General features: G+C 35.7%; 1 protein-coding gene across 2 annotated transcripts in view; it reads right to left on the reverse strand.

The window, feature by feature from the left end:
• Positions 1-19,354, reverse strand: part of PLOD2 (procollagen-lysine,2-oxoglutarate 5-dioxygenase 2) — a 100,569-nt gene that overhangs the window by 46,108 nt on the left and 35,107 nt on the right. For both annotated transcript variants that reach the window (XM_047099972.1, XM_047099971.1), the window contains exons 2-3: positions 12,110-12,201; positions 8,193-8,329 (exon numbers count right to left, since the gene is read on the reverse strand). In XM_047099972.1, coding sequence (XP_046955928.1) covers positions 8,193-8,329; positions 12,110-12,201 — 229 coding nt within the window. The remainder of the gene's footprint in view (positions 1-8,192; positions 8,330-12,109; positions 12,202-19,354) is intronic.

Here is a 19,354-nt window from a genome sequence, read left to right on the forward strand (position 1 = left end):
CGTATTTTCTCAAGATGTTTCCATCTGCTTGGCACATCTTCTCCCAATCGGGTCCAAACCATTCCCATTTCAAATCTCACCTCCTTTAAAAACTTCTATTTGATTCACCTAAATAGAAGAGACCCTTTCCTTCCTTTTAGTTCCCACAGACCTTTTTTCCCTTCTCATTTCATGAAACATTTTATTTCTTCCCCTTCACACTGGGACTGCCTATCTTATACTAGACTGCCTATTCTTTCTTCATATGCCAGATCCACATCATTATTCACCTGTGTATTCCTCTAGCTTTGTATCTGGGAGACAGTCAATAAATATTTGTTGAACAAATGAATAAGCACATGAATGAATGAGTCATCCCAAGTCTTAGTAAGAAGCAAAAGCTACTGGGTAGCCAGAAAAGAAAGCAATAGAAGTGTTCCCTAATTTTATTTGTTCCTCCCGAATACAACACTTTCTTCATCATCATGGACATACGCTTAAGCCAAAAGTTATAAGCATTCAATCTCTTACCAGCTAGTCTAATGAAACCAAAGCACACAAGGAGCAACGCACCTGGTACTTCTGTCTTTAATCATGTCCTCATCTTAAATACCTATCTGTATTTTCATAGATAATACCGCAAACTGATGCTACGAGATCACTCCTTCTCTCTCTCTCCCCTCACAAAAAAAAGTTAAAATGTCAACCAGGAGATGTCTGGCTGGCTCAGTTGGTACAGCTTATGACTCTTGATCTCAGGTTCATTCATGAGTTCGAATCCCACATTGGGTATGGAGACTATTTAAAAAGAATGAATGAATGAATGAATGAATGAATAAATAAATAAATAAATATTTTTAACAATGTCAACCCTGTTGAACTTGCAAAATAAATTACAATAAAATCACAGTATAAAATGATAAATACATTTCACTATAGGAATTTTGAAGGAAAGGGTAGGAATTAGCTCTTCTTAAAAAGCAGGTACTCTTTTAAAAAACAAATAATTCTGGGAGTATTTTCCTTCAAATGGTATCTACTTTCATTTCCTGTACAGTATTCCTACTGAGGCTGGGTAGAGGCAGGAGTCAGTCAGGACACTGCTTAGCTAGAGAGTCATTTTCTCCAGACTGTTTCCTGAGAACGGCTAGGAGTAACACCTAACAGAGAAGGCAGCCAAGGTAGGAATGGTGGCAAGACGTCAAAGTAGCTCAAGCTGCCATAGCTCAAGGCACCGTCACTCGCTTTTCTGGGTCAGTCTGCTTATTGCTAAAATCAGTAGTTAAAAGATGATTAAGTAAATGACAATTTTCCTTCTACTTTTAAATAATGCTTAAGTTTATCTCTGTAACGTTAGAACTTTCAAATCTGACACATACTTAGTACACAGCAAGTATTCACTAAATCAATGAGGGGGACAAAGACTTAAAAATCGCCAACATTTATTATGAAGCTCCAGCATGCCAGATACAACATATACAGAGCTATGTATGGATAGAAAAATATATCTAGGGAACAAGATCTCTGTCCCACTCAGCACTTGCCGCCCCCCCCGCCCAACTCCAGTTCCAACCACACGACCAGCACTGTATTTTGCACATAACAGATACATGTTTATTCAAAAGAACAAACTTCAAGGAGTGGGCAATCTGGTTTGGGGAAAAATTATACATATGCATTATATATTATATATTATATATACAAACACATATAGTCAGGCAAGTTAGTGCATACAAGATTATACATATCAATCGAGAGACAGATGATATATACATATATATAAACATCCAATGCTTGTTTTGTGTACAATTTATTTCTTCCTCATTCCAACACACCAATTAATATACTCAGTACAAATTAACAAGAACATGTGAACAATCTGAAAAAACAAAAGTCACTCATTTCCTACATAATTCCTAAACATATTTCAGGCTGTTCTGGGTAAGCCAGAAGACCATGCAATATATTTACATGACAGCTAATGATTTTAATCTTTCCTTCAAAAAAGGAAAAAAGAAAAAAGCAATACTCAAACTAAGAACTCTGATGTATTTTGGCTTTCCTTCATACTAATATAATGAAATGTTGTCCATTGCTAATAACTAGGTTCTTTGTGTCTGCACAATTAAATTGTCATCGCTGACAGGAAGGAGGAGTCCATCAAATAAATCTGCCGTAGTTGGTTAAAATTATAGCCATCATACTTGAAAAGCTTTGCTTTCAGAAAATTTTTTTTCTATCTTCTGAATAAGCTATGTAAGACAATATAAAATGCAGGCATTTTATACATACTGGGTATGTAATGAGCTATGAAAAGTATAAAATATTTATTTCATAGAATAAAATAAGATAGGATCTGGTCATCTGTAGAATTAATACACATAATGATACTTATGACTTATATGACTTATATAAAATAATTTTATAAACAATTAGCAGAATGATATAATAAAACATAATCTTTGACAATTTTCTAAAAGTAAATGATTCTAAAAAGATTATGTCAGGGGCGCCTGGGTGGCGCAGTCGGTTAAGCGTCCGACTTCAGCCAGGTCACGATCTCGCGGTCCGTGAGTTTGAGCCCCGCGTCGGGCTCTGGGCTGATGGCTCAGAGCCTGGAGCCTGTTTCCGATTCTGTGTCTCCCTCTCTCTCTGCCCCTCCCCCGTTCATGCTCTGTCTCTCTCTGTCCCAAAAAAATAAATAAACGTTGAAAAAAAAAAAATTAAAAAAAAAAAAAGATTATGTCAACATGCAAGTTTTTCTGAAATCATATTATTTCTTCCAAATTAGATTTGTTCAGTTTTGTTTGCAGAATTAGCATAATATGAGAATTCTTTGAGCATGGGATCTGTGTTTCTCTCTTTTTTTTGCAGTGTTAACTTTAATGCCTAGATCATAGTTTGTACTCAAGACACGTGTACTAAATACAAAGTAAAAAAATCTGTCCACTTATCTTACTTTTTCAGCAAAATAATATTTAATTAGGAGCCAAAGAAACAAACATTAGCTTACATGGGAAAGATCAGCAACAACAACATCATTATTTTCATGGCTTCTGACCATCAAAATTCATTTTTTTTTTAAATAATTGCAACCTTTGAGATCTAGAAAATTTGGACACTTCTTGGCCTTCGCCAATCGTTTTAGTATCTCCAAACGAATGAAGAAAATCTATCTTTAAAAGCAGTTTCAAAGTATCTACCATATTTCTTCTAAGATCTGTTTCTTGCTCTTTTAATGCCAGTTTCTGTTACCGAATATTTATCGATACCTTGTTGTTTACCCAGACAATATTTAAATCAGGTACAGCCCTCAGCCTCACTGTCTGGAAGTAAGGACAATTACAATTCAACATGCAAGGTACATGGAAGCTAGCAATATACAAGGGGTAAGGCATATATGTTAACAGAAAAGAATTTGTGACTAAGATTATTCCTGGATTTTCAGCCAGTGCCCTTTATCCTGGATCAATTTCCCAGGCCAGAGGCTTTACTTTATATTCATTTTAATTCTATATCAACTTTTGTGTTATAACAGTAACTACCATTCTAGTTTTTAAAAAAATTTTTTTTCAATGTTTTATTTATTTTTGGGACAGAGAGAGACAGAGCATGAACAGGGGAGGGGCAGAGAGAGAGGGAGACACAGAATCGGAAACAGGCTCCAGGCTCTGAGCTGTCAGCACAGAGCCCGACGCGGGGCTCGAACTCACGGACCGGGAGATCGTGACCTGGCTGAAGTCGGACGCTTAACCGACTGCGCCACCCAGGCGCCCCCCATTCTAGTTTTTTAAATTCAATCTTCCTTACTGCAATCTTTAGTGAGTAAGAGCTTATAAACTGCAAAGTCAATTCCTTTATCTTACCTCAAAATCATTTAGTTAATCATCTTTAAACAAATACTTTAATGAACCAAGCAGTTTCTTTTTTTAAAAATTTTTTTTTTTTCAACGTTTATTTATTTTTGGGACAGAGAGAGACAGAGCATGAACGGGGGAGGGGCAGAGAGAGAGGCAGACACAGAATCGGAAACAGGCTCCAGGCTCCGAGCCATCAGCCCAGAGCCTGACGCGGGGCTCGAACTCCCGGACCGCGAGATCGTGACCTGGCTGAAGTCGGACGCTTAACCGACTGCGCCACCCAGGCGCCCCCTTTTTTTTTTTTTTTTTTAATTTTTTTTTTTTTCACCAAGCAGTTTCTATATACCCCAATCCTTGGGTAGTTATTTTAATAGAGGAAATATTCCTTTTGGTGAGGCCAATAACCACCCTTGAATATGTCTTTTAAATATTTCATACATTAGGAGTCTTTCAAAATGTAGCCCATCAGCATCCTGATTAATGGCATTATTTTCATCACCAAAAAACAGAAATTTATGCTCAGTCCAAAATCAAAACAAAATAATTACATCACCTTTATTTCTAACAACTTTTCTGCTAAAGAATTTTCTCAAATGTATAAGAAAAAAATAAAACAAATCACTAAAGTTTTATTAGATACTGACACCCAAAATAGAATTCCACCGCATGCGTATTCTGGGGTCTGGACTCTGGCTGGTTTATATTTTATTACATCTAGTACAGAGCAAACTTGTGGGGATATTCAATTTGTATGACTCACAATAAAACACTTTTTGTTACTTACTGGCCTACATATTATTTAAAGAAAATACTACCTACTATATAATAATAATTAGGCCTGACCATCTGTCTTCAATGTGACTGAAGTAAAAGAAATACATAATTTACAAGGTAATTCTAAAAGTAATGCAATGTACCTTGTATTAAAACTCAAAGTGCTCAGTTACTTTGATTAAGGTGAATTATAAAATCTTTGTGGAATAATTTTTCTCCATACGGGAATGTGCAGCTATCAAGTTACAATATTTGTCCTCAAAATCTTCATGAGCATAGTCCAAAAGAACTCATTGCACTCCATCCATTAAAAGTCATCAAATTCATTATGATTGGAATTATCCATTACAATTATATTAAATAAATTCATCTAATCAAGGAGAGATGGTCAGCTTTACAAACCATCTAATTTATATTAACACACACACACACGCACACACACACTCCAGCATCAAATAACTTGAAAAAAAGTTTATGGTACTTTCTCATATGGATAGCTTCAATTTTCATTTTAAGAACCCAAACCCTTGCCAAATACTTGTTTTTATCTAAATTAAATACGATAAATCTTACTCTATATAGTACATTTATAAACATCTTGTCTCTAATTCTAAATTTTCATCCAAAAGTCAGTTTAGAATACATATTCCCATGGAAGCAGTGTTATAAAATTGTTCCCAAATTAATTCACAAGAGCGTGTCTAAACAAACACAAGGGATTATTTGGAGGTGTTAGAAATGCTCTAAAATTGAGAAGTGATGATAATTGCACAACTCTAAGATGACTAAAAATCATTGAATTTTACACTTAAAATGAGTGTATGTAATGGTATACAATTTATATATACCTCGAGAGAGGTTTTTTTGACAAAGCCTATCCAAACTATACAAACCATTAAGTACATAAATGTTTGTATGTTTTCATACAGTGGTGACCTATGCTTCCATAAAATGAATTATTACAGTTGAGTTGTCCTAAGGAAACCACCTAAGGGGCCCCATGAATGGTTCACGTGGTTAAGTGTCTGGCTCGATTTCAGCTCGGGTCAGGATCCCAGGACTATGGATGGAGCCGTGCGTCAGGCTAGGTGCAGAGCGTGAAGCCTGCTTAAGATTCTCTCCCTCTCTCGGCCCCTCCCCCCGCTATTGCTCTCTAATAAAAAAATATTTAAGAGAAAAGAAAACCACACAAGAAACAGGAATTTGATTTATAAAAAAATTAATAATTCTACCTTTCTGAATTCTACCTTTGACCAAAGGTAAACTTAATTAGGAGACTAGCAGTTTTGTTACAGAACGGGTATCCTAGTTCAAGTAATTTAAAAATAGCCTTATCCATTTCTCTCAGACCTTAGATTATGCATAATTTTCAACTATATTCATCACTCTGTACATGACACTTTTTTTAAAGGGTGCTGTTTAAACAAATAAATAAGAGGAGAAAAAAGCTCTAAGGTGGCAGCACCTGCCCATCCCTCTTTACCTCAGTTACTTTCTCATGGTCCCTAGGCTCTTCCAGCAGAACAGACATGCTGGGTCAAGATAGAGAACATGATCCTTCTCAGACAGTGGCTTGGCTGAGTTGGGTCTGCATATTTTCAGTTACCTGGCTGTTTTCACAGAGGAAAGTGTCAGAAATTTTGTCTGTTTGGTTCACTGATATATCCCAAACACTAACAGTGCCTGACACACAAGTCTTCCATTTAAAATGTTACTGTTGTCTTTTTGTCATGCTGGGTCTTAAAATATCATCTAAATAAATAAATGCAACTGCAGGCAGCTTTCAGATATCTAGAAGTATCCCTTTCCTTAAGAAAAACAAACTGGCACCTTATTAAACCAATTTTTCCCAAGGCTAAGTCCTGGATTGGGGGATGGGGGAGGTGGAGTGGGACAGGAGGGTAAAGGTAGAAGGAAAGAGGTTCTTCCGAAAACACAAAAGGAGGCTTAAGAACCTAAAACCATTACTGGCTCATATGTGGTAACTTGTACAAGGAGAATTTGCCTCGAAATGAAAATCAAAACGTACATGTGGCAAGTTCAAGCTGACCAAATTGGCTACTTGAAGTCCACCGTATTTTAAGTTTTTTTTTTTTTAATTTTTAAATGTTTATTCATTTTTGAGAGATGGAGAGAGAGCATGAGTGGGGGAGGGGCAGAGAGAGAAGGAGACAAACAGAATCTGAGGCAGGCTCCAGGCTCTGAGCTGTCAGCACAGAGCCCAATGCGGGGCTCAAACTAGCAAACCAAGAGATAAGGACCGGAGCCGAAGTTGTACGCTTAACCGACTGAGCCACCCAGGCGCTCCTCCGCCATATTTTTAAACCAAAACATACTCAATATTTAATCTAAACAGTTATTGTGAGCTTTCTACTCTTTTCCAAAGGTAAATATATATATAATAATAGATTCTGTATAAAAATTCCCAGTACTCAAGCTGACACCAGCTATCCTACATCTCATGTTGTAAGAAGAGGTTAGCTATAAGCAGAACTTTATTTTTTTTCCTCCAAGATATTAAGGAAATTCTATGGGGCACCTGGGTGGCTCAGTCAGTTAAGCGTCTGACTTTGGCTCAGATCATGATCTCTCGGTTCATGAGTTCGAGCCCCACATCTGGGTCTGTCTGTGTTGACAGCTCGGAGCCTGGAGCCTACTTTGGATTCTGTGTCTCCCTCTCTCTATTCCTCCCCCGCTCATACTAGCTCGTTCTCTCTCACTCTCAGAAATAAAGAAACTTTAAAAAAAAAGGATATTAAGGAAATTCTAAAGAAGCAAGTAATGTAGACCTTCTCAAAACTTTTAATGGTTGATGGCAGCGGGACTTTATTATGTCTATTTTCACTTCAAAATTTATGCCTTTCTTATATACATATTTGTATGAAATACATTACTCTTACTTTTATCTGCAGTAGTAATGGTTTGGGATTTTCAAACTGAGGAAGAGATTCAAATAAGCTTTCCTAAGTTAGAGGAGAAAATGCATGGGGATTTGAAATAAGCAATTAATGACCAAAACATAAAAATAAAAAGGTGAAGAAAATGGAAGAAAGAAAGTAGCAAACACTAATGACTCATGACAATTTGACATTATAAAAACATGCAGAAAGAAGGTAAAAGAGGACAGTGGGCATTCCAAATCAAGGAGAAGGAAAATAAAACAGTATACAAAAAGATACACACTGAAAAGACTTTTCTTCCTTAAAAATAGACTTTATTATTTCTCATTTATAACTTTTCATGATCCGTTTCCTCCTGGTCAGCCAGGACCCACTGAGTTATTCTCCTCAATAGAAAACCTCAACATGATCTTTCTTCCATCTCAAGTCAGGATTAAAACAATGATTTCACAAAAATGCTAGCTCATGCTGTATTTTCTCATTGTTGCTTATGGTAACTCATTAGATTTGATCCATTACACAACTATGTTAGATGATGGTTTTCTAATTATGAGTAAAATCTACTTTTTAAGTTAATGATTCCTTGTGAATAAAATAATATATAATCTGCAAATATGAATTTCAACTTTTTAATAATAATTTAATGTAGACTTAAAAATTCGTAAGTTATTTCTCTTACCATTCAGTAAACAAAACAACCAAATCCTCTTGATTAGCATAATGTTCCATGACTTCTTTCATTAATCTCACTTTTTGGCCCCCTCCAATACTATTAATTCCAGCACCACCTCTCCACTCTTCTCCTTGACCAAGGACCTATAAATGAAATCAACATTTTGTCACTGAGCAAAACTCAAGTTATAGCAGTACCACAGAAGTCATCAGCAACTTGTACAATATTACACAGTATCCACTCTTCAAACATTTCACTAAATCACTAAATCATGATGTTACAGAGAAAAAAACACTTGATGCCTAGTTCAGGTCATGGTTCTTCAATGTTATCCATCCCATAAAATGTCATTCCTGATTTTACCATTTCAAAAGTAGAATCTAATCCAAGGAGGTCAAGGGGGTAAGGAGCACTGAAAATATTTCTCATATCTTATTTCTACTTGTTCAGACTAAAGTGAACAAGAAAATACAGAAACTTCCCATAATGCTTTTCAATCTGACAGGAAATCTGTACAATGAACACCAAAGCCAAGTCCAGAAGGGTTTTGGACAGGACTCTTAAGTGATTTTCCTACTGAACCAAATCAGCTGTTCAAGGAAACACAGAGGGCATCAGGTCAGATGTCACCTTCTTTACTTTATAAAGTTTAAATTTACATTGCCCTCAAAAACTTAATAACAATTCATTAACGCAAGGAATTGCCTAAGCACAATTAATCAGAGCTAAACTTGTAGCTGTTCTCCTCACCGTCTGCCTCAGCCTCAGCAGCTGTCTCCCATATTGGAAGTACACGGAACCACACCTGGCTGGAGGGAGCAGCAAGTATAGGTTCCCCTCCGCCACACACACACCCTGAATTTTAATTCCATCACAAATTCTAATGTTCCCAAGATAATGCTCTTACTAGGAGATTTGTGAAATTAAGGGAGAATGAAATTAAACACAAGAGAAAGGGTAAAATAAATTTAGAAAATAATTTTTTATATCAAGATAGGTAATAGACAAAATGGACTTTATTTCTTAATTTATTTATGTACTATTTTATTTATTTTCCCCATGATAAGGGTACACTTTAATCTCTATCCCCTATTTCCCCCACCCCTCACTCACCTCCCCTCTGATAACCATTAGTCTGTTCTCTATACTTAAGAGTCTATTTCTTGGTTTGTCTTTCTCTCATTTTTATTTTTCCTTTGTTTATTTGTTTTGTTTTTTAAATTCTACATACGAGTGAGATCATATGGTATTTGTCTTTCTCTGACTAACTTATTCCTCTTAGCATTATATTCTCTAGCTCTATGTTGCTGCAAATGGCAAGATTTCATTCTTTTTTATGGATGAATAATATTCCATTATATATAATTACCACACCTTCTTTATCCATTTGTCTATCAATGGATACTGGGCTGTTTCCACAGTTTGGCTACTGTAAATAATGCTTCTATAAACACAGAAGTACATGTATCTCTTTGAATTAGTGTTTTTGTATTTTGGGGGTAAACGCCCAGTAGTAGTGTATTTACTGGGTCATAAGGTAGTTCTATTTTTAATTTTTTGAGGAACCTTCACAGCGTTTCTCACAGTGGCTATACCAGTTTGCATTCCAAGTTTACATTACAGTTTACCATGCAAGAGGATTCCTTTTTCTCCATATCATCCCAAACACTTAATGTTTTTGATTTTAGCCATTCTGACAGGTGTGAGGTGGTATTTCATTGTGGTTTTGAGCTGCATTTCTTTGATGATTAGTGATGTTGAACATCTTTTCATATGTCTGTTGGTCATCGGTATGTCTCATTTGGAGAAATGTCTGTTCATGACTTCTGCCAATTTTTTAATTGCATTATTTGTTTTTTGGGTGTTAAGCTGTATCAGTTCTTTATATATTTGAGACACTAACCCTTTATCAGATATATCATTTGCAAATATATTCTCCTGTTCAGTAGGCTGCCTTTTAGTTTTGTTGCTTGTTAGAAAATAAACATTAGCTCCAACTTTGCTAAACACTGAACCAAATATAAACTCTGCTGGCAAAGTCCATGGGGCTCCCAGCCTCAGATTTCTAGTTATCACTTCATCACTACACTCACTACTCTACTGCAGGTTGGGGATAAGTGCTAACAAGAAAACTCAAAACTGACATGTATCTGGATTCATACTGGGGCTAGTCTAGGAGAATTACTGGTCTGGTACAACTATTAGTTTTTACCCTAAAAACTGGCCTCCTATGGCCCATGATTTGCTACACTTCCATTCCAAAACCCTCTGGGCTTCTCCAATACTGCACTAATACCAGGCCCAGCCATATCCAAGAGCCTACTCTGTGCAGTGCACTATGCTAAGCTCCATTTTCTATTTTCTTTCCACTCTATCAGTATGTCAAACTTCAGTGTGCATCAGAATCACGTAGAGGGCCTGTTAAAACACAGACTGCAGAGTTTGTGATTCAGTAGATCTGAAGTCGAGCCTGAGTATCTCCTTTCTAACAATTTCCTAGACGATGCTGATGTTGGTAGTCTGGGGTCCACGCTTTGAGAACTACTACATTTCATAACGGGAAAACAGCAAGAATCACTCAAATGGGCTGGGGTCCAAGATTTAACATTTCATAGCCATATACCCTGGGGCAAGTTTTCCTCACCCATAAACCAAGTAATATCTAACATACATGGTTTCAACAGCATACCACATATAAAGTTCCAAACAGTGCCTCACACATAAGGAACATCCCACACCCTCCCCAGTACGAACTCTAATGATCCCTCCTCATTGTATTTCAGTATTATTTGGCATAATTTTACCCTGATTTCTCTGTTACTTCCATAATGCCTCCCATCAGTACATACTACTATATTTCTCCTCTATCCTAACAAACGTCTAACAGACTTCTCATTTATCCTGTAATAAATATCTGGTTGTTAACACTAGATCTCTTTTCCAGCAGAGTTTAGCCTCTTTACTAGCTGTTTTATATTATCATCCGTACCTAGTCTCCTAGGGGTTATGTAAGTGAATACTACCTTCCTTCTACATTACATACTAGAATAGCTCAATTTTCCCTAGGCAAAACAATCTTTCCTTCTTCTTTTTTGTTAAAGTTGTTTTTTGTTTCTTTGGTTGGCTTTTTGTTTCTTTGTGTGTGTTTTGCTTTTTAGTTTTTGGTTTTTTGTAAATGTCTTCAGTTTGTTGGTTGGTTTGTTTTCCTACCTGGGATACCTCCCCATCCGCCTCTTATTTGTGGAAAAGACCTGGCTGACAGATCCTCATTTCTATAAAAAAATAAATAAGTAAACAAAAAAGGCAGGCCTTTCACAGCTCAGTTTACTAGTTCTACTAAATTCCCCAGGTTTCCTCTGATCATTTATCAATGAGATATTCCCCTGGAGATCAGTCTTCTAAAAAAAAAACCTTTTATACTTTTAATGTTCTCAAATTCCTCTAAAACAAACAACAAGAAAAGCAACTCTCAATAATGAAACAGAAAAGGTATCCCCTTCACAGCCATGTTTCCCCTTCTCTGTAAACAAAGAAACATACTATGATAGACATACCCATTATAGAAAAAAAATTCTTCTTAGTAATGAAAAAAACTGTCAAATCTGCTATGCTGTGCTTGTACATGGCCCCTCAAAAGAAACATAAATATATATAAACATATTTTTCTGTTGTTTCATAGAACATGTTTATATAAAGCATTAGCAAATATGAAGAAATCATTGTCTAAGTGGCAGAGTATTAATAAGGCCAAAATGTATCCTTAAAACAATCAATTATATACACAAACTCAGTAATTATGTAACCAAATTTCAACTTCCTTGTGTAGACTGCAGATTGTGGCGGTAGGATCGTTGGTATTTTTATGAAAAATGTACTTTAGTCACATATTCTAACATGTCTGCGAATTAAAAGATATACTGTACCTTCACAGTATAATTGAAGTATTTGGCTGACTGCATAAATCGATGGAATCCATCACTTTCTTTTGTTGCTACAGTTATGACTAATAATTTATCTGTAAAGACAGAAGGGACTAACATAAGATGGTTTTGCAAGAGGTTAAATGCTCCCACTTTACAACCCACTACAGTGATTAGAGTCATTAAACCTACCCACCTACCTCCTATTCATTTTCGTAATGAACAGTCTTAGTAGCCACAACAACATATACATCGTCTTCACTGCTTTGTTGTTTATTTAGCAAATAAAGGAACCAAAATCAGGGCTGCCCTAGTAAATACACAGCTTTTAGTCACCATTCTATAATGGACAATTATTTTCAGTCCAACATAAAACCATTTGTCAGTAGGAGGAGGCAGACTTAAGCAATCATTCAAAACATCCATAAAAGCTATTAAGGAGAATGCTTATCAGGAAAAGGCATGCAGAAAAATGTATAAAAGAACAAAGTATATTAGCAAATATCAAAAGTGCTGGGACATTTCTTTTAACCTGAGGACACAGGAGGACTCACGGACTAAAAAAGCAAAAGTCAACATCTTTATAACATTCAATGCATTGAGCTGTACCGTTTGTCACCTGCATGTTGCTACCAATAACACAAAACTCACAAGGTATTAAATGTCTGCTAGGCAATAGGCAATTATTGGAAATAGCACTAATGCATTACAGAATTCAATTAGAAATAATTTCATATAAATCAAAGTAATTTTCCATCAAATTTTAAAAATAATTAAAATAATAAAATATAAATAGGTGCAATACACATGAAGAAATAATAAATTCAAACATTCACTAGTCAACTAAAGAAAGGAAAACGTTTCCATAAAGATAAATATCAACGTCCTTAGATTTTTTTCTGGAAAAAGGTATTTCTCACATAATTTTCACCACTATGAGAAATAAATATTCAAGGAAAAATAAGTTATCTTCATAAAGTTGACGGCAGCAAGTAAATATATTTTAAGAGCACTTTTGTAATTATTTTTTTTTAAAGACCAAGTTGTCTTTTTTTTTTTTTTTTTTTAGAGAGAGTGCGTGCATGCAAGCGCACACACACACACAAACACACACACTTGCACGCACACGAGCAGGCGAGGAGCACAGAGAGAGGAAGATGGAGAATCTGAAGTGGGCTCCATGCTAACAGCAGCGAGCCTGACATAGAGTTCGAACTCACAAACCATGAAATCATGACCTGAGCCGAATCAAGAGACAGACACCTAACCGACTGAACCATCTGGGTACCCAATTAACTGCTATTTTTTAAGAAACAAAATTTATACCCAATTAGCTGTTATTTTTTAAGAAACAAAATTCAATTTGTAAAGATTCAAGCAGGGCTTAACTGATTAAGAAAATATGACATATTACCATTCACAATAAATTTTAAAATGGAGACTACCAGATTTTATAAGAGTAAAAGAGCATACTTTAAAGTCTCTTTTCTCTGTAATAAAATTACTGTATTTAAAGATACCTTTCTTATCTTAACCTTCCATACATAGGTCATAAGAATTATCTACGAGTTTACATTTTGGTTAGATGGATTTTTACGCTTACCATTTTCAGTATAAAATTAGCAGCAAGGATTTCATCATCCTTAATAGGAAAAGTAATGTTGGCCAGACCACTGAGTAGACAGAAACGTTACACTAATCCAATGACTCAGAAGGCAAAGTTAAAAATGGGTAGTCTATGTCTGGCAATCTTATGCCAAATAAGGACTCCTATTGTTTCATTATTGTTGCTAATTACAAAAAAAACAAATAGTGAATTAGTAACTTTGTTTTAAAAAAATGTATGATTAATAGCATTACATATAAATTTCTGTTTCCTTTTATCTGCTATTCAGTACATTACTGTGATAAGAAACAAGTCTTATTTATAATAAATATATAATAAATATATTAGTATATTTATTATATATTAATATATTAATATATAATTTTATATTATAAAAATATAGTATATAATAAATATAATAAATATTAATATTGTAAATATACTCTATAATGTATTGATATAATATATAAAATATAATATATAATAAATATATTTATTATAAATAAGATTTATTTCTTATCAGTTCAAAAGTCTAACTTTTTCACCATTTATGAAATTTTCTTGTCAAAAACTTTAACCTAAATTTGATATATACTTAGATTTCACAATTAACCTATAGAATCAGTGACAAAAGGGAAAAAAATGGAAGGGAAACGGATACAGTATATTAACAGAATTAAGAGACAATTCAACCACATGTAAACCATGAACTTTATTTGGGTCCTGATTTAAAAAACTAACCACAGAAAAGTATTTCTGAGAAAATTAGGAAAATCTGAACATGAATTGGATATTTGTTGACATTAGAAATTAGTTAATTTTTTATCATGTTAATGGCATTGACTTTTTTAGAGTCCTTATAATTTAGAGACACATACTTAAGTATTTACCCAATGAAATAATATACAGTATTTACAATTTGTTTTAAAATTATCTGAGGTTGATGGGAGGCAATGGAGGAGGAGGATAAAGGTTAAACAAGACTGGCCATATGTAATGACTATTAAAAATGGATTCTTTTTGTGTATGTTTGGAAACTCCTACAATTAAAAGAGAGTTCAACTTCATCTACAATCCCTCATTTTCCAATCAAAAAAATTACAGAAAAATAGGCAATGGAATCATCTAATCGGTCTAAATCATCTAAGAGGAAGGATGAAATAGCAGAAATTCTAACTAAACCATATTGTAATTTAAGCAACTATCGTGAGTACATTACTCAATCCACCCACCACAACCAAAACGATAATATGAGATGATTGAGCAAGGAAATGAGCTTGAATAAAAGGCATCCATCAACAATTACCAAAATCAATCTACAATGGTGTCAAAGAAAAGACAAATGGAACCTCAACTGTAACCAAATGGAACCTCTGTTGCCACTGTCTGATCCTATTAGAAAATAGATTAATACAGTTTGCATGGGCAAGAAACATGTAACACACCTATAGAGTGCGGTAGATTAGAGCAACCATTTATCAGTGAAAATCACATCATGGCAAAAAACAAAAACTTCTGTCCTCATCTCTACAATCCCCCAAATGCCTATCATTATAGTAAGATTTAATAAATACTGAAGTGTTTAAATATATAGCACTCTATAAAAATTCAGGTGAATATCAGAAATTCTCCAAAAATCAAGTTGTCAATTTATTTAAAAATGCCAAAAAATGCTATATTCTCTCTTATTAATACACTTCTGGGGGCTGTGGGAATGCACTGTTAAAGAGCCATCTTTTGGGGCACCTGGGTGGCTCAGTTGGTTGAGCGTCCAACTTCGGCTCAGGTCATGATCTCACGGCTCGTGAGTTCGGGCCCCGCGTCGGGCTCTGTGCTGACAGCTCAGAGCCTGGAGCCTGCTTCAGATTCTGTGCCTCCCTGTCTCTCTGCCCCAACCCACTCACATTCTGTCTCTGTCTCTCTCAAAAATAAATAAACATTAAAAAAAAAGTTTTTAAAAAAAGAGCTATCTTTATTCTCCAAATAGTTATTTATAAAGAGCAGAATATATCAATATTTAGTGCAATTTTTGTTTTCAAAGACAAAGCATGAGTTTAAAATAGAAAGTGTTTTGTTAATATATCCTGTTTCCAAATTCTAAAGCAGCACATAAAATTCATCCGAAATTCATTATCTTAATGACAGACATCACATTAAGTAACTCAGCACCAGCCCAGCTGCTTTTGATCCCAATACTGAAGGATAACTCTCCTATCTTTCCAAGAAACTACACAGTCATACCAGTCCTTAATTTTAAATTGGAAAATATCAAGAAAAATAATTCTACAACAGGACCTATGAGTATACTGTTTTCACTCCGCAACTAACTCATTTTATGACCAGATACGTCCTTCATCTATAATGATCAGTGACTCTCACTGATCTACTAAAGGAAGGTATCTTCTTAGTAATGGTTAGCATAGTGCAGGGGCCAGCAAACTTTTTCACTGTAAAAGGCCAAATTGTAAATATTTTAGGCTTTGTGGACCACATATAATCTCTGTCATGATTTTTTCTTTTTTTAAAATACTTTTTAAATGTTAGATTTATATATAAATATACATATATACAACACATATAACATACATATATGTATGTATTTGTTTTCTGGCTGTCTTTACAAAAACAATGGGCCAAATTTGGCCTAAGAGTCATAGTTTGCCACTGTAGTTGGCCATATGAATCTGAAGACAAATACCTGGGTTCAAATCCCAACTCTACCATTTATTTGTTAGAAGTTGGCCACCTATGTGTGTCTCATCTGTATCTCATCTATAATATGTGTGTAATAGCTCCTGCCTGACAGGTTTGCTGTGATAATTAAATTAGTTAATATATGCAAACTGGCTGACACACTGTAAGGTCTACATATATCTACATATATAGTATCTTCTTATTCCTACTCAATAGATGCATAGATAAGGTGGGCTATATTAGTGAAATCTCAGCAGATTATAACTCCATCTCTTTCTCTACTAGAGTTATACACTCACGAATCTGATATCTCTTCCAACTCTAGATTTTATGATGCTAGTCATGACTGAAGCACACATACCCAACCTATATAAAAACAGTCTGCTTAAAAGTATGCATTCAAATATTTTAACAAGAAAATGCAGATATGCCCTCTCAAATGTTCACATGTCTCTCCATCTCCAAGCAAGCTATAATACTAACTCAAATTATGGTCATCACTAGCCCAGGCTCCTACAACAGCCTCCTAAACCCACTTAACCCACTCTAGTCATATCTCCACAAAGCAGCCAGAGTGAACTTTTCAAAACACCTAGATATCCAATCATGTCGTTCCACTGCTAAACACCCTTAAGTGGCTTTCCATTGCTCTTAGGATGGTGGCCAAGCTCTATCACTTCAATGTAGTCCTTGACTGTGGCCCTCTCCAATATCATTCATTACCTCCCCCTCTTTTGTTCTCTCTGCTCCAACTGCCCAGGACTTTTTTGGTTCTCCAACAATGCTCGCTCCTTCTCACCCAAAGAGAAGAGCGTATGCTACGTCATTATCTAATTCCCCTCTTGACCTCTTGATGGAGTCACTGCCTATTGAAATCTGAGGTTCTTACACATAGGCTATTTCCTTAGGGAGACCATCCCTGACCACTGCACTGTCTACCTCTCTTTCAGAGAACTTAGCACAAATTGTACATTAACACTCATGATTATTATTTGAGATTAAAGTCTCTCCCCCCCGTTTGACTCTAAATGTCTAACAAGATGTCTTTTTCTGAACACTACACTCCAGGGTCTATTAGTGTTCAGCACCTAGTAGGTTCTTAATACACATTTGTTGGATGAATAGATTCAGGGATAAGTAATACTACGCTTCATGTAGATGTGTGTAGAAAGCAACCTGTTTTCAACAAAATCCCTAGATTGTTAGCTTTATTATCTCCAATTCAAAAGTAAAGAAAGTAAGTTTTAAGTAAGTTAAACAATTTGGGGTGCCTGGGTGGCTCAGTCGGTTAAGCATCTGACTTTGGTTCAGGCCATGATCACACAGTTCGTTGAGTTCGAGCCCTGTATCAGGCTCTGTGCTACCAGCACGGAACCTGCTTGGGATCCTCTGTTCCCCCTCTCTCTCTGCCCCTCCCCAACTTGCTTGCTCTCTCTCTCTCACTCTCAAAAATAAATAAACTTTAACAAATAAATAAAGTTAAACAACTTCAGTGAAGTCACTCAACAAGTTACTAGTAAAGCCAGGAGTAGAACTTTCGTTATTCCTCAAAGTCCATTTCTTTCCAACGTTTCATGTGGACTTACTTGCTAGAGAGAAGTCAAGAGGCTAGAAGCAAACTTTGAGTTTTATTACATGTGTAGAAACGAGATAACTTGGCAAGCCTGAAGCTTCTATCCTTAGACCTGCTTGCAGGTTGGTCCTTGGCTGCCATCTGGAAAACTGAATTTGGGGAAGTTCCTACCATTCCCAGTAAGAATGGTTCACTGTGCCTAAATTGCACTAACAATGTACTTATGCTGAACACCTGCTTTCTTTCTAGAAGTTTGGAATTTTGATACAGCACTTGCCTGTATGAACAGTCTCCATTAAAAACCTTGGGCAGTGAGTCCCTAATGAGCTTTCTTAATAAATAACATTTCAAATGTGTTGTCACAGCTAGTTGCTGCGGGAATTAAGCAAATTTTGTGTGACTCCACTGAGAAAGGACTGTTGGAAGCTGTATCTGGTTTTCCTGGATTGACCCATGTGCCTTTTTCCTCTGCTGATTTTGCTTAATATTCTTTTACTGTAATAAATCACAGCCACGAGTTTGACTTATATTCTGAATTCTAGGAGTCCTCCTAATGAATGGTTGATTCTGGGGACAGATGGCCTTGAGGATGCCAGACCCAATATGCTTCTAGCTATAGGCAACAACTCTTCATCTGAAAAAGACATTATGAGCCTAATTGGTTATGTGTCTGATAAAGGGATAGATATTAGATTCAGGCTTCAGAGGCCAGGCTAGAGAGATATAGAAAAGACTCCAAACACACTCCACAGAAGTATTTGGTACATAAAGCAATCACAATCTTCTCCTCCACCGACAGTTATTTTATTGTGATGTAAATTGTGATCTCATGAACAAGCTAGCAAAGTCCAATTCCTTTACAGAGGAGGGAACCAAGACCTCAAGAGAAAACAAGGCTTGCCCAGGGTCCTGCAGTTCAGCTAGGTGGTAACCTATCCAGGACTGGAACTCAAGATTCCCAATTACTAAAAACATGGTTTTGCTAGGTCTTACTGAACAATTTTGTTGCTTTCTTAAGTACGGGGTCACCCAAACACTATGACAATTAAACCAAAGCCAAGGTATGTAGGTAGCAAGGAAACGAATTTTATTTTGTGGAACTGTTGAAAAACAAAACAAAACAAAGATTCTTCAAGAACAATTAATGCCAAAATTTCAACAAAGAAAAAAACTAAATAAATAGGATGTGTCAAAGAGACATCAAAGGATTCCATTGGGTTTTCATAGGAAATGGAGGAGAAATGAGAATACTAAAAAAAAAGAAAAGAAAAAACAAACAAACAAAAACCTCCAACCACTAATGCTGCATAGGGAACAGCTTTACACATCAGCATTCAGATGAATGCCTGAGCTTCCACAGACCACTCTGGACCAT

Source organism: Lynx rufus, unplaced genomic scaffold (genome assembly GCF_022079265.1).
Source record: "Lynx rufus isolate CCGP_SWC_20201006 ecotype Redwood Valley unplaced genomic scaffold, mLynRuf1.p SCAF_5, whole genome shotgun sequence".
Classification (NCBI taxonomy): Eukaryota; Metazoa; Chordata; class Mammalia; order Carnivora; family Felidae; genus Lynx; species Lynx rufus.